Consider the following 15,829-nt stretch of genomic DNA (forward strand, 5'->3'; position numbering starts at 1 on the left):
GCAAGAAAAAACCCGACGTAAAGCATCCACCTTATCGGGCCGTTAAATAATTAAATACGAAAATCAGTAAATAAACAGACATGATATTTAAACAGTGAAAACAAAGACAATATGTTTCAAACTTGCATTGTATTCACCCAAGTCATTATTCTATCATAGTTCACAAAATGCATCAGATAACAAAGACAAATATGTTTCAAACAAAGACAAATACTAACTTCACAGTGTTAAAGAATACACAGTTTAGCAGAATTGGCAGCAACCGAATAAATTTACTTCAACCAAAAGATAAAACAAAAGACAAATACTAACTTCACAGTGTTAAATAATAAACAATTTAGCAGTATTGGCAGCAACCGAATAAATTTACTAAGCAATCTAAGTGAAATGGTTAATCTAAGTGAAATTACGAGTAAATTTATCATCAAGTTAAATATGGAAAATCTTAAACTTACCTCTTTGAGTAGAGTATGAACCTCATTCTGCAACGATACTACCATATCACGTAGAGCGGCAACCTCACCACGTAAAGTAGACACCTCCACACGCCATGCACCATCGTTATCGCGTAGAGTACCGATCTCCTCACGCAAGGCATTGACCTCATCACGTAACTCCCTTGACTCATCCCGTGGAGGTGGAGAACAGGGAGATAGAAGTCATGGCATCTTTGCCGGTCGCCTATCATGAGGTGATGGTGGAGAAGAGGCTCGATGATGTGACGGGATAGGTGATGGCTCTCGTTGTAGAGATGTATAGTCGAGTCGATCAGGTGATGGCTCTAGGTGAGGTGATGGCTCTCGAAGTGGAGGAAGTGGAGGCTGCTCATCATTCGTGCCATCAAAAAAACGCTGACTAGCTTGCCACCAATCAGTGGCAAGCTCAGCCTCCGTGGGTGTCAGTCTCTGTAATGGAGTGTTGGCCTCCTAAAAATATAAAAACTCAAACAAAGTTAAACGTCTACTATTAATAACTTGTTTATATATGATAGTATTTGTGTTAACTTACATTATTTATTGTCGCATATGGTATTAAGTCTTCCCAATCCAACAGACGTTTCCTCTTCCAGGAAATAGCCCTAGGAATATCATTTGAAGTTTTTAATGCATATGTCAGCATGTTGGGGAAAGCCTCGAATATCCAAATCTACAAACAATATAATAACAAACATTAGTAATTGTTAAATAATTAATTATAATTTTGAAAACATTATATAAAAATTCTTACCTTAAAGGCCCAAACAAAGCCTGACAAAGTGTATTTCGACCCATCGCCACGCAAACTTTTTGCGGTCATCAAAGGCAGACGACAACTTAGTCCAGGTAGCTTTCCATATAAACGAACCCCACGGAAACAGATTCCATGCATTTAGGTCCTCTACCAATAATATTTTCTCCTGAGGAATAGGTTGTCTGGCCTCTCTGCCTAAAAAGCCGGCATACAAAAGTACTAGAAGGAATACTCGGACAACATCGATGTCATTCATCCGAGTAAACCCATCTTTCTTATTAAACAATTTCTTCAGGTCGTCGATGTGTAAGTTCGGCTTCTCTATGGACTCATCAGGAAAAATCTGGGATAACCATGATGGGCGGGTGATATGACGAGTGTACCGGCCTACATCATCGTGTCCGAATCGTAGACCAGTGATTAAGCAGAACTCCTTCCGCCCAAAACAAGTATAATGAAACCATATCTCTTCCTCACCACGTTGTATACTGTCGGGTAGATCGCTAGTCATGGTCTGAAGCCACAAATAGGTCAAATTAGCATCTCCACCCGGATGATGTACTCTCAGCCATAGCCCGAAGCAGGTTTCATCAAACAATTTTCTTTGTGTAGGTGAAAGCTTCGAAGCAATTGTAGTGGCTAGGCTAACTTTATTGCTTAATGTCAATGAAGCCGAAAAAATTTTCTACAAAAACAATAAACATACCAAGTTAGATATACCAAAAACTATACTGTGAAGATATACCAAAAACAATAAACATAAAGAGTAGTAGTTTATTCTTGAAACTAAAATTTGCAACACTGTTTTGTCTTTTGGTTGAAATGAAAATCGCAACGAGAAAATGACTATCGCAACGCGGAAATGACTATCGCAACGCGAAATGAAAATCACAACGCGAAATTAAAATCGCAACGCGAAATTAAAATCGCAACGCGAAATGAAAATCACAGTGCGATTTTGGTTTCGCGTTGCGATTCTCTCGTTGCGATAGTCATTTTCGTGTTGCGATTTTTATTTTCATGTTGTAATTTTCATTTTAGAAACTATTCTTTTTCTGCAAATTGAAATTTTAATGGATTGCATTACTTCAACCAAAAGACAAAACAAAGACAAATACTAACTTCACAGGGTTAAAGACTAAACAGTTTAGCAGTATTGTCAGCAATTGAATGAATTTAATAAGAAATCTAAGTGAAATGGTTAATCTATTATTGAAATTACCAGTAAACTTATTATCAATTTCAATATGAAAAACCTAAAATAATGCAAGAATTTCAAAATAAAAATAATTAAAAAAAATAACACTCGGAGGTTGATTTTCCATTTCTAAATGATTGTGAGGGATTTCTGACCGTGAATGGTTGTGAGGGATTTCGTCGGAGATGGGGACGGAAATCTTCGGAGATGGGGATGGATTTCGCCGTAGAGAGTGAGAGATGGAGATGGGACTCAGTTGTGATTTTAGGTTTTAGGTTATGAGTTGCGATTACGGGATATACTGTGGACGGTTCAGAGTTCCGATAATTAATATTCGTGTTTGGAATTTGAAAATAAAATACGCGTCGCGATTCTAATGGCGCTTTAAAAATCGCGTTGCGATTTATGGATACGCGTTGCGCTTTTTCATATTGTCGTTGCAATTTACGGATACACATTGCGATTTACGTATTCTCGTTGCGATTTACAGATACGCGTTGTGATTTACGTATTCTCGTTGCGATTTACGGATGCGCGTTGCGATTTTACGTATTGTCGTTGCGATTTACGGATACGCGTTGCGATTTTACGGATACTCGTTGCGATAGTCAGAATCGCGTTGCGATTTTTATATTCGCGTTGCGATTCTGGAAAATCGCAATGCGAATTTGTACTATCGCATTGCGATTCTGGGAACTGATTTGCGATTTTGGAGATCGCGTTGCGATTTTTATTTCGCATTGCGATTTTGTTGGTCATTTTGACAAATCCAAAAAAAAATTGATTAAAATCGTATATTATAAGACATTTTTGATCTGAAACGATTTTCTCTTTCATAATTAACGTGTCAAAATCTCATTTACCGATGCCTAACATGACATAACTTCCACCGGTCACGGTTCTCCATCTAAATTAGAAGGAGTACATTGCTCACTCACGATCAACTAATCTATTTAATTCCCATCAAGTTAAGAGAATTTTTCATCCAACAAGCCACGAGTAGTATCTATTAACTGTATGCAAACTTTAAAATTGCAAGCCAGACATTGATGTACTAATCACACCGCATACGCATTTACATAAAATCAGTTTCAAACCAATTCCAAAATAGAAGGGGTGAAAAACACAATTTCCCTTTTCTGTACTTGAGGTTAGGTTGTATGACGCACTGCTGGCACATACTTTCAATTTTCGCATTCTTCTCCCACGATTTTAAAGTTACTAGTGTTGTTGAAGTTGTCGCCTTGCCATGTCCAAACAATGTCTTTTAATGCAGGCCTCACATTTTCCTCGCAAAACTTGACATACTCCAAGGTATCCCCTGAGGACTTGGAGAACTCCACGATTGCAATCTCCGGTGCCACCTCAGACACCTCCGCCGTCACCGAGAGCTTCCCCTTCCGTCCCTCCGACGAACATTGCAATTTAATCTTGAAGTCCTTGACTTTTCCCACCCTAAAGTTCAAACCTTTTGCAGCAGCTTCGATTTTAGCCATGATTGCAGAAGCCGAACATCTTGAAGTGAACATCATCCCCGATTTCCTCTTGTTTTCGAACAAGCTCGACAGATCAAACCCCGACGACATGGAGGAAATGAACTCGAAAGCGTTGAAGAATTTCGGAGACGGTAGCTTGTTAGACTTAGAAGCAGAAGAATCACCATCTTCTGTGCTGATATCTGATATTGGTTCTTCGATTGAAAACAGTAGGGGGCGTGTAAATCCTTTTCGAAACCAAGGGACACGCATTATAGCTGGAATTGCGATCCTTCTTTCAGGGTCAGCCGTGAGTAGTTTAGAGATCAAACGCTTCGATTCTGTCGAAAACCATGGCGGAAACTCGAATTCAGCCTTTAAAATTTTCCTGTACATATTCATGATATTTTCATCTTGAAATGGCAAGAAACCTGCGAGGAGAACATACAGGATAACCCCACAAGACCAGATATCTGCTTTGGATCCATCGTATCCTTTTCTCCTCAAAACCTCAGGGGCGACATACGCCGGAGTTCCACACCGAGTGTGGAGGAGCCCGTCATTGCGAAGCTGCTCCGGTAAGGCCGACAACCCAAAATCTGAAATCTTTAGATCTTCGTTCTCGTTCAAAAGGAGATTTTCCGGCTTCAAATCACGGTGGGAGACACCTCTGCTGTGACAGAAATCGACGGCGCTTATCAGCTGTTGGAAGTACTTACGAGCGGCGTCTTCTTTGAGTTTGCCTTTGAAAACTTTGGCGAATAGTTCGCCGCCGCGGACATATTCCATGACGAAGAAGATCTTGGTCTTTGTAGCCATGACTTCTCTGAGTTCCACCACGTTAGGATGACGAACGAGGCGCGTAACAGAGATCTCTCTCTTGATCTGCTCCATCATGCCTTCTTTCTTCACCTCATCTTTGCTGATCACCTTTATCGCCACGCTTTCACCCGATGTAACTTCTTTCCCGTAATAAACCTTAGCGAAGGTACCTTTCCCAAGCAATCTACCCATCTCGTATTTCCCAAACAAAACACGCCTCTCATCCATGGATTCTTTTTAGTTTTCTTTTCCCTACACAATCAAAGCTTTCAACTTTCTCGAGGATTCATTCAAGGCTGCTTCGGGTGGTTCTGTAAAGATGTGAAATTGAATCCGGGGATTAAGATTTTTTCTGTAAAGGAAGATTTTTTCTCAATGATTCCATGGGGGATGAAAATGACTGGATTAAGAAGAGTGAGTGACGAGTGGAAAGGTACGAAAGGAAAAGAGAAGTGACAAAAGGGTTATCGAAACGACGCCATTGGAGCACCTGGTATTGTCTTTTGAGAGACAAACAGCACACGGAATGAATCTCGTACCTCTCCAAAATATTTCAATAATACTTTACATAGGAAGACGCGTCGGTTTTCTTTTTTAATTTTTATAATGCTGTTTGTTTCATAAAATGTTTTTTAAGTCTTATGTATTAGATTCAAGTATAATAGATAAATCAATGCAAAGTTTATTATAAATTGAAAGTATAAGTTAATACGACCAATAAGATCAATACAATGATGTATTAGATTTATTAAGTAAGATGGTCAAATATTAACCTCAAATTATCTAAACCCTTCCTTTTTCTAAACCGAATCCTTTGAGATTTAATTAGATATAAATCTGATTCTGTAGATTTCTTTTGTTATTTTCAGTATCTGACTTCAAATTATCTAAGTATAAGGGAATACACGTGAGCATATGGCTAAAGGTAGGATGACGAACGGGTACAATTTCATGAATTTTACATCGTATCTGTTTTAATTGGGGCGAGAATGGGTATAATTTTAGTGGGTAGTGGGCGGGTGTGGATTTAAAAAGTGGTACCCGTTGCGGGTTGTGGGCGAGTGATGGGTTTGATACCTTACCCGCCTCGCATCCGTCGGCCTCAGATTCGCCTGTCCACTAAATATACATTAAATTTTGGATCATTATGAATTTATGTATAATTTTATAGACTAATTTATAAATCTCAAAATTTTTTAAGATATAACTTATAATTTTCGGATACCTAATCTGAACTATCCGAAAATTGAAAAAAGGATCGGATATCTGAATTTTTGGATCGGATCAACTAGCCAACGGATCGGATCAGATTTTTTTGCACACCCCTAGCTGTCAGGCGGGTCTAGTCGGGTACGTCTTTAGTTGGGTAGTGGGTGTGGGATAGATTTGAGAATGCACCCACATGGACGGGTGTGAATTTGAAATTTTTTACCCATCATGAGTAGTGGACGGATGATGGATTAGAAAATATTAGGTGGGTATGAGGATGGAAAGGGGGTATCCGCATCCGACCCGCCCGTTTTCCATTCCTAGAAAAGGTCCCTCCCTGATTTTATTTTATTTTTTAACCCTTATTCAGTCTTATTTGGACTATTTTCAGTAGACATTTCTAAGCCACAACGAATTATTATGGGGTACAGATTGTTTATATTTGAACGTGTCAAATATAAATGTTTAATGTATAAAATTTTAATAATTAAGTACTTAATTTTTTAAATCTTATTTTCTTATTTTTATAGCTGAGATCGTAATATTATTTGATCTTTTTTTTATCTTTATAATTAAAGTCTTCAGTTTTTTTAATTCTTTTTTACCTTTATAATTGATGTCCTTAATTTTATAATATCACTTTTAACTTTATAATTGAATATTTTAAGTTTTTTCCAATATATCTATCTATCTTTTCAACTTAGGCCCCTAAGTTTTTTCAATATCTCTTTCTACCTTTTCAATTGAGGTCTCTAATTTTTTTAATCTCAATTTCTATCTTTATAATTGAGGCTCTTAAGTTTTTTTTAATCTCACTTTCTAACTTTCTTATTGAGGTCCCTAAATTTTTTCGATCTTAATTATACATTTATAATTGAGACCTCTATTTTTTTAATCTCGATTTCTACCTTTACAATTAACGTCTCTATTTTTTTACAATTTCATAAAATTCTCTATTTCTCATTCCTTTCTCTATCTTTCTAGTTAATTATTTAATATTGAATTAAATCTAATCATTTATCTTTTTTCATAAATCATATTTTCAATTTACCAATTATTCTTTAACTCTTAGTCTTTTCTAATCAAAATCTAACGATAACATAATATATTATTCTTTATTTTTTTTTACTTTTTTATTCAGAATAAAATTTCATATCATAATTTATAACCACATTTGTTTTTTATTATATTAATCGTATTTAAGGTGTTTTCTTAACAAAATAATGAAATTAATGTTCGAAAAAGTTTAATAATTTTTTTAAGATATTAAATTAATTATTTAGAGTAATATAATATATTTTCCTTCAATATGGTCCTTTTTTTTATTTTTGCTCAAAAAAATTAACTAACCATATTCTCATATGTAATGTGATAAGGGAGAGGTAAGGTAGTAGGTTGCCCCCAACACCAGTTTGAGAACAACTTCCGTGGAAGACCTCCGTTATGAATTGCCCTCAATGAAACTCGATCACACGACCACAAAATTAAAAACCTTGTGCTCTACCAACTAAGTTAGATGGACAATTCATAACACGTGTGTATTTTTTTTTACCAAATCATTATCAATAGTCATTTTATTACCTACTTTTTCGAACCTATGCTATAAGAGGACTTTTTGAGTTTTGGGTCCCATAAGTCGTGGGGATTTCATTAATTTCCATATAAACTTTGAAAAAAAAACAGCACCAAACTACCTCAGTGTACAAAATTGGATATTGAATTCGATTTGATTTAAAATTTTAGATATTTAAAATTTTTAGATATTTAAAATGGTGATATGTATTTGATTGAAAAAAAATCATATATTCAAATTTTGGTATTCGATTTTTTCATATCGGATATATGAATATCTGAATATGAATATAAAATTTAATTTGAAAAAAGAAATTAATTTTAAAATAGTCAAAATTTTATTGAGTTAGAGCTTTAATGAATTAGTAAGTTACTCATTTATTAGGCTAAATGTATATAAAATTTAAAGGCCAAATTTTTTTTTGGATTTCCAGATAATTCGAAAGTGAATTTTATCCGATCCGATTATTTGATTTTTTTAATATCCGACTTGAATTATCCAAAAATCAAAAAAATGAATCGAATATCTTAAATTTTAGATCGGGTCATCGGATCACCAGATCGGATCTTTTTGCATACCCTTAGTAGAGGTATATCTAAATAATCAAAATTCTTTTGTTTGTTATCCGGCATGACTTATTTGGTTGCATTTTTTAATCCGTCTACGATACCATTATTATAATTTAAATGCATTTTATTGGTAGTTTAACATTAATTATGATTTTGATTCTTAATTGGCAAGTTATTTTTCTTCAAATAATTGGCAGTATAAATAATTAAATTGGAAGATTGTAATATATATAAATAATAATAATCAAGTGGCCTAAACGACCTTGTTATCAAGTTTATTGTCGAATGGTTGAGAGCCTTTGATCATATATTATATTGTATTTACTTCAAATTTATAAAAAATTAAATTAAAATAAAATAAAAATTGTCTGATATTAATTGTAAAGTATATGATTTATTAAATCGTTTGTATAATAAAAACGAGAGAACTTACATTTATAGCTACAAACTAAAACAATGTCTTATGGAATTTATAGTTTTTTTTTTCCATAAGACAGAAAGAGAGAACGTGCAAAATGCAATTCCTAATACTGTTTCTGTTGGGAACAAACAAATAAATCTCCATTTTTTAAAAAGTTATGTTTTCCCCCTAGAAACTGGCACAATGATTCAATCAAAAAACCAGGGAATATGGCCAAAATGATAATATATAAAATAAAAAGAGTCAAATCGCATGCGGCAAGTGATTCTTCACTATAACATGATGGGTCATAATTAAGAAATAAAATGTGTTGAATACGGATGCAGTTCTTGATCCATTAATTTCTTATTTCTGAGAAGAAAAAAAATATGAAGAGAGAGAGAATAATTTGGTGTGAAATGGTTCCATCCGAAACCAAATAATTCAGTGAGATAATGCGTTGTCCACATTCCCATTACTCCAAAAACTCCCAAATCATGCACTGACAAATTATTTCAAACGGTTAAATGAATGATTGTTATTATTAAAGTGTTCATGTTTGAATACCAGAATATTTAAACTTTTATTGTCAAGTGGTTGAATGTATTTAAAACATATACTATCACTTGTACGCCCCTTAGATTAATAAAAAGAAAAATCGACCGTGGGTTCCATGGCCATCAGCTCCTAACTATATTGGTCAGCCAGTCTTGGACGTGCGGGTGGTGGGACATGCAATTGGTATTTGACAATGCAGTCGATGCCCCTACTTTCGGCTCATCTTCGTCCCTTTTTCCCAGACTTGGAATCACTTCCCTATGCCTTTGACAAACTCGATGCTTTCCGCTTCGCGCTTCCCACGAGTTTTGCTGAATCTGTTGAGTTCTCTTTCGTGCTTTCACTTTCTTCACCTTCGATGAATCAGGTTTTGACTTACAGTGCCTTTATCATTGGATTTGCCACCACTTCTAAGAGGCTTACCCTTAGAAAGGGGGGGAACTTTTGGGGTTTCCTGCTTGGACTTGGCTGTCTTTAATGCATCTTGCTTCAACTTTGTGGAAGCTTTTGGTGTGGCACTTTCGACATCCTTGGATTTTGTAGACTTCGGTTTATCCCACTGTCCTCATTCTTGGACTTGTTACTTACTTTAGAAGCGATATCAACCGATTTACTACCAGTTTTGGGGGTATGATCCTTGGATTTAGCAACACTGTCGTCTGATTTACTCGCGTTTGGATTTGCCATCCATTTTAGCTTCGTCCTTTGTTTTGCGACAAGACTTCATGGCAGCACCCTTGGATTTCCCAGTCGAAGTTCGTCCTCCCCTGACCATTCAATAATGGGATTTTCAGAAATCAAATAAAGAGACATATCAAGGGTTCCATTTTAAAGAATCTAGTAACCTTCTCGGTGAAGCATCCGTCTTTGCTTTCTTGCTCAAGAGATCAGGTGTTTTTGCTTTCCTCCTTTGAGGCCTAATAATGGAAAATGATCAAAGGGGAAAGGAAGATTAGCCCAGACCAATACTGAGGCAGTAATGAACCAAATGTCCAAGAAATCAACAGGCAAATACAAAGACATCAAATGCACCTAAAACTGAAGTAAACTCCATCATTCAGATAAAATCAACATCGCTACAGAATGGAAAAAGAATCAACTTGAACTACAGAAACCAACCAAGCAGAAGTTTCATCGCACAATGCCAAAATATACAAACTTTCTAGAACCAAGATGGTGTTGCAGATAGGAATCACCTACATGTCAGATGAACCATCAGGACTTGGATGTTCATCTCGCCTTCCTGTTTCAGTGAGGTATATTAGCAGCCTATAACGTGAACAAATAAAATTTAATTACCTATAAATTAAATTGCTCACATCGTTTGACCCAGACTCATCTTCAATCACCACCCACTTTTCTCTCTTAAGATTTAAAATTTCTTGATCACCATCAATATAGTTCACCTAAAAACAATGAAAAAAAGAAGATACAATAAATTTAAACAATAGCACTAACGGTCAGAGGGAAAACTCAGGTAACATATTAAGGAAAAACATTAAAGGAAACTTCTATTTACTTGAAGCTTCACCTTGTGCTTCTTTTTCAAGGGATCAAATGAATGAATAAAACATGTCAGTTTGTGATGTGGCTCCAGCGGCGCACATATATAAAGCACATTCACCCAATAGATACTTTGCTCACACAAGCATACACATCAAAGACAAGACGGGAAGAAATAAAGTTCGTGATTTCTATTTCAGAGTATCAATTCGGCAGCAATTGTAAAATATATGTACTTACTCACAGTCTGCGGGCCACCAGACCTTCACCTTCAAGCTGACAAGATTCTCACCATACTCCATAGAATCAGATTGCAGCATTCAAGAACAGAGTTGAAGAAAGGTTTACTGCTTCCAATGGTTGTGCAGGAGAGCATTGGCTTGGTGGTTTCTAGGAATGAGAAATGACAGCATTGCAGCTTGAAAGATGAAGGACCAAAGATGGTTAAATGCACAAGAGTACAGAAGAAGCAATACGAGGATCTCAAGAATATCCATAAGAAAGGCAACATAACGATTAAGAAAGCAAGCAAAGAAAAATGGCATCTAAATAGAAAAATGATGATCAAGGAAGCAAGAATGGAAGAGAGTTCAAACCCACAACGATCGACAAAGATCACCTATGACGCTGATCTATTTTACTACGCTGATCTATTTTACTGACTAAGGTATGAGTGTCGGGGGGAACTATGTTTATTCCCCCCCCCCCCCAAATTTTCCATGTATTTAGAGCCCTTGAAAGAACATATGCCCATACCAGATACGGGTGAGACACGAGTAACAAACACGGACACATAAAGGGAAATGAAGAATCAGAGCACCATTGATGCTACCCTTACTTAAATGCAACCTACTGAAACTACAATACACCACCACTAAAGTTTGATATTTAAAGATGCATAAGAAATTACTTTTTCTTTACCTGGGGCGTGCTTTCTCTGCTCTATCCTTCTCTGGAACAACTTTTCCGCGAGCTCGCCATTTACTATCTGTCTGCTTCCTTGAAGTGGATTCATCTACCTTGTTACCGCTAGAAATGACTTTCTTTGATGACTTCTACAGTGATTTTGCCTCTGAATCACTGCCCGTGTCACCTTCTTTCATAGTTTCATCTGCATTGTTATCGCTAGAATCTACCTTCTTCGATGACTTATTCAGTGATTTTGCCTCTGAATCATTTGCAGTGTCACTTTCTTTCTTAGTTTCATCTACACCAACTGGAGCATTATCCTCAGTGGAAACAACAGTAGCAACTTTTTTCCTTGCTCGTCTATTTGTTTTTGCTTCTGAATCACTAGTCGCAATTTCCCCCTCTTTTATCGGTTTGACATTGGTTTTGTGGTCAAAACGAACATTTTAGCTAAAAGATCTTTTAGAAATCATTATCAAGCGGATCCTTGATGGCTTGACTATCCATTTTTAATGATGTTCATGGTACCGTTAATTTTTAACATTTAAGGATTAAAATAAAATTAAAACATAATGTCAAATATGATTTAAAAAATAATTAAACGATTAGTATAAAAATTAAAACGTAATATTAAGTATGATTTACAAAAAATAATAACTAAACAGCTAAAAGAAAAACTAAATAATAAATGGATGATAAAATAATTAATATATCTTATATTTTCTGTTAGATAATTGTTATACTGATTAAAAATTTATTTATTTATTTATATTGGGTTACCTCAAAAATTATATTGAATTTTAAAACAGATAAGATCTTCTTAAATTTAAATTAATTTGAATATAAACTAGGAGTTTAATTTTTAGATTAAATTTGAATAGACCAAAAACCGAAGTAACCTATAATCATCTTATTAGGACTGATTCGATCATCCCCCAAGTTAAACCGATTCTATAAACAATAATATTTTTTTTTGTATAATCACCGGTATCCGATCTTTTGATCGACTAATCCAGATTGGGTACTGCAGATGGAAGAGCTCTCCCAATCAAGTTTATTTCATTCGTAATCGTCAGGATTTGAACACTTAATCTTACTCAAATGATCTAATGTCTTATTCTACTAAAATAATTGGGTGTTGGTTATAAACAACCATCATTAATATGTTTGTAATAACTCGGACAGGGATCTATTTGGAATTCGACAGTTCTATTGAAAAGCAAAGCCCAAACAAAAAAAAAACCGGCCCGAAGGTGTGGTTGACAAAAACCGGTGCAATAAATATTGGTTTCTTGGCAGGACCCGATTCCACCCAAAAGACAAAAATATAAAGTCAAGTCAAGGGTTAATTTCCACCCAACCAAAACTCTCCACGTCATCATGTCTCCGCACGTCACGTTTTTATTGGATAGAAACATGTCACAACAACGTGTCAACCGTCAAAGAAATGTTCCCACTTCATAGTTCTCCTCCCACCTCCTGCCGAAGCATATGATCGCCCGTTCCCAGCCAGATCCTTTTAGTATTAGAAAGCAGTTAATTTTCCGTTATATTTGAAAAAAAAAAATCCTCTACCGTGGCGACGTCGGGGCCGCAAGACATCCGTCGCAGAAAACTGTATCCGTCCTCATCGTCAAGTTCAGGTCCTAGCAGCGTAGAGAAGAGGGAACGTTTTGGAAAGATTCCAAAGGTTGATTATCCATTTTGGCAACAGAATTGGTTCATTGGATTGCTGTTCCTGATGGCGGTGGGGTTCTTTGGTCTTGCTCTCTTCCTCACTTTCAGTTTCGATCATGGTTCTTCTTCCTCCGCCGCTTCCTCTTCCCCCTCCTCATCTCAGAACGTCGAGGTTTTAAACATAATTTTTTCACTTTTTCCAATTATTCCTTGTTTGATATATTAATTAAAATTAATGAATGGAAAAGGTAACTTACGGGACGGTTTTAAAGCTGATGCACGAGAAAACGAAATTTAGGCTTCATTCGCACGATGTCCCGTACGGTTCTGGGAGTGGACAGCAATCCGTCACCGGTTTTCCCAATGTAGACGACTCTAACAGCTACTGGGTACTCTCTAACTCTCTCTCTTACCAGCTTGATCTTCTGATCCAGTTTCTGAATGGAATATGGTTTTAGTAACGCTTGTAATATTGTTGTTTTAACTATATTATGAAATCAATCTCTTCGCTAACGGTTAGTATAATGGGTCAATGATTTTTTTTCCAAGTTTATGGTTAACATTTTTGTTTCTTTCAAGTATTTACTAGTTAACCCTTTGAATGTGGTGTTATTATGGTGTCCTTCTCTTAGAATCAATATATTGACATGGTTCAAGAACATGGGATTCTTCCTTTAAAATCTTCGAATTGGTTTTGTGCCTTTTCTTTTCCTAGATGTTTTTTTCTAATATGGTGATTGAAATAATTTTGAATGTCGAATAAGCTTTGGCGGTGTTTGGTTTTTAGTACTTTTTTACCGCCAAAATCTCATTTAATAGCGTGATGATAAGAGCTTTTTTCATCACCCATTTTCATTTGGGACTGCTTTGTAGATTGTTCGGCCTACACCCGATACATCTGCTAAACAAGGAGACACCATCTCCAACGGGGCAATTATTAGATTGCAACATATGAGGACTAGGAAATGGCTGCATAGCCACTTGCACGCATCCCCAATATCAGGAAATCTCGAGGTTAGTATTTTTCATATGTTTCAGCAGCCAATCTTCATTGATGTTAGAACACCTTGATGCACTTCTAGGACAGTTAACTCGATAAAAGTTGTCTTCTGAAATTCTTTTATTCTTTCATCACCTTCACACTGAGGCTTACTGATGATTACCCGCTCAATGTTGGGTATAGGTCAGCTGCTTTGGAGGAGAAACAGAATCGGACACTGGTGATTACTGGAGGTAAGGCCTAAAATTTTATTTTGTCAAGTAATGTGCATCATTCTTGGCTATATGTTTTGCTGGTGCTTCATTATTGGATGATTCTGTCAGGCTCATAATTGAGGGAAGTGGAAAAACTTGGAAGCAAGACCAAAGGATTCGGCTTCAACATGTCGACACTAGTGGGTACCTGCATAGCCATGACAAGAAATACTCCAGAATAGCTGGTGGACAGCAAGAGGTGAGAATGGAAATACATCATCAATTATTAAATTATTACTTGGACATTTCTATTTTGAATAGAATTACTTGGACATTTCTTTTGTTAAATTCCATGCTAAAGAATATATTGGTCTTCCATCATGTTTAACAATACTAATATTCGATACTTGCTAGCAGGCTATTATATGTACTTCTGAAGTTTTTTCTGGCCTTTGTTACTTGATAGATAGTATGTTGTTGACCATTTCCACATAATTGCTTAGGTTTGTGGTGTTAGAGAAAAGCGTGCAGATAATGTCTGGTTGGCTGCAGAGGGTGTGTACCTCCCCATTACTGAAGGCAAGTAGTATATGCATGTCTAAGAGATCACTACACTGTAAAAGCAGGTGCATTGATTTTGGATTTGTTGTTGCCTGTTTTCCGATCCTTTAGTAGCTAATAGCCATTTATGAAATCAGTAGTATAAATTTTGCAGAACAACTTTCTCTGGTGAATATTATGTATGTTTATGTACCTTGAGACGATACTAAAAATTTAATTACTATCATTATTATAGCAAATCTATGACTTCATTTATGAAATCAGTAGTAAATTTGCTTCTTGTGCCTCTATCCTGCATGCTTTTGAATTGAGCCTCGCGCTCCAACAAGCCTACTACCATGTGTATAAAAAGTTCATTTATATCAAAAGCATTTTGTTGAGTAAGATAAACGAAAATAAATATATCTTATTCATTTCAGTTTGCATATCATAGGCAGTCGTAATATATATAATTCAAGTGTAATAAATGCACAATAATTTTAATTATGTATAATTATAAAAAATATATAAAATTATATCATATCAACGTATCAAATATAAATATATTATATATATTTCGTTATTTTCTTGGGTAAGGATTAGTCTTTAGTGCCATTATCAATTTTTCCATAAAGAACAATTGCCATACTGTAGAAGTTTGTGTGTTGCTATGTATGTGACTAATTCTATGTATTTTTTGGTCGAGGTTCAATTCATCATTAGTTTTCTTTTATTTTAAAACATATTCATTTAGGATATGAACACATTCTTCTCTTTCTAACGCTAGGTTTGCAGGACGATTTCTTTAGTTTCGTGCACTCTGTGAAGACGATTTCTTTTTTAATGTCCTCAATACTGTTACGATTTAGGGTATGCCTAATTTCCGAAATCCATCCTTCTTCCTTTAGTTTCATGCACTCTGTGAAGACGATTTCTTTTTGAATGTCCTCAATTCTGCTACGATTTAGGGTT

At 35.6% G+C, this 15,829-nt stretch overlaps 2 protein-coding genes and 1 long non-coding RNA gene across 3 annotated transcripts; 1 reads left to right on the top strand and 2 right to left on the bottom strand.

Annotated features, from left to right (window-relative positions):
- Nucleotides 1-3,477: 3,477 nt before the first annotated feature.
- On the bottom strand, nt 3,478-5,229 carry LOC120131944 (CBL-interacting serine/threonine-protein kinase 5-like). The gene has a single exon (XM_039148802.1). The coding sequence runs from the start codon at nt 4,951-4,953 to the stop codon at nt 3,613-3,615; it is 1,341 nt and encodes a 446-aa protein (XP_039004733.1). The 5' UTR covers nt 4,954-5,229; the 3' UTR covers nt 3,478-3,612.
- Nucleotides 5,230-9,718: 4,489 nt separating this feature from the next.
- Nucleotides 9,719-10,413, bottom strand: LOC120132008. The gene is made up of 4 exons (XR_005516970.1): nt 10,354-10,413; nt 10,231-10,277; nt 9,880-9,951; nt 9,719-9,801 (listed from the first exon to the last, which is right to left on the bottom strand). It is a non-coding gene; the product is annotated as an uncharacterized LOC120132008 (long non-coding RNA).
- A 2,504-nt stretch (nt 10,414-12,917) lies between these two features.
- Nucleotides 12,918-15,141, top strand: LOC120131928 (stromal cell-derived factor 2-like protein). The gene is made up of 6 exons (XM_039148788.1): nt 12,918-13,295; nt 13,372-13,512; nt 13,997-14,137; nt 14,307-14,356; nt 14,447-14,576; nt 14,821-15,141. Exons 1-6 carry the CDS (start codon nt 13,188-13,190, stop codon nt 14,902-14,904), a joined length of 654 nt encoding a protein of 217 aa, XP_039004719.1. The 5' UTR covers nt 12,918-13,187; the 3' UTR covers nt 14,905-15,141.
- Nucleotides 15,142-15,829: the final 688 nt, after the last annotated feature.

This window comes from Hibiscus syriacus, unplaced genomic scaffold (assembly GCF_006381635.1).
Source record: "Hibiscus syriacus cultivar Baekdansim isolate YM2019G1 unplaced genomic scaffold, ASM638163v2 tig00110557_pilon, whole genome shotgun sequence".
In the NCBI taxonomy this organism is placed as follows: Eukaryota; Viridiplantae; Streptophyta; class Magnoliopsida; order Malvales; family Malvaceae; genus Hibiscus; species Hibiscus syriacus.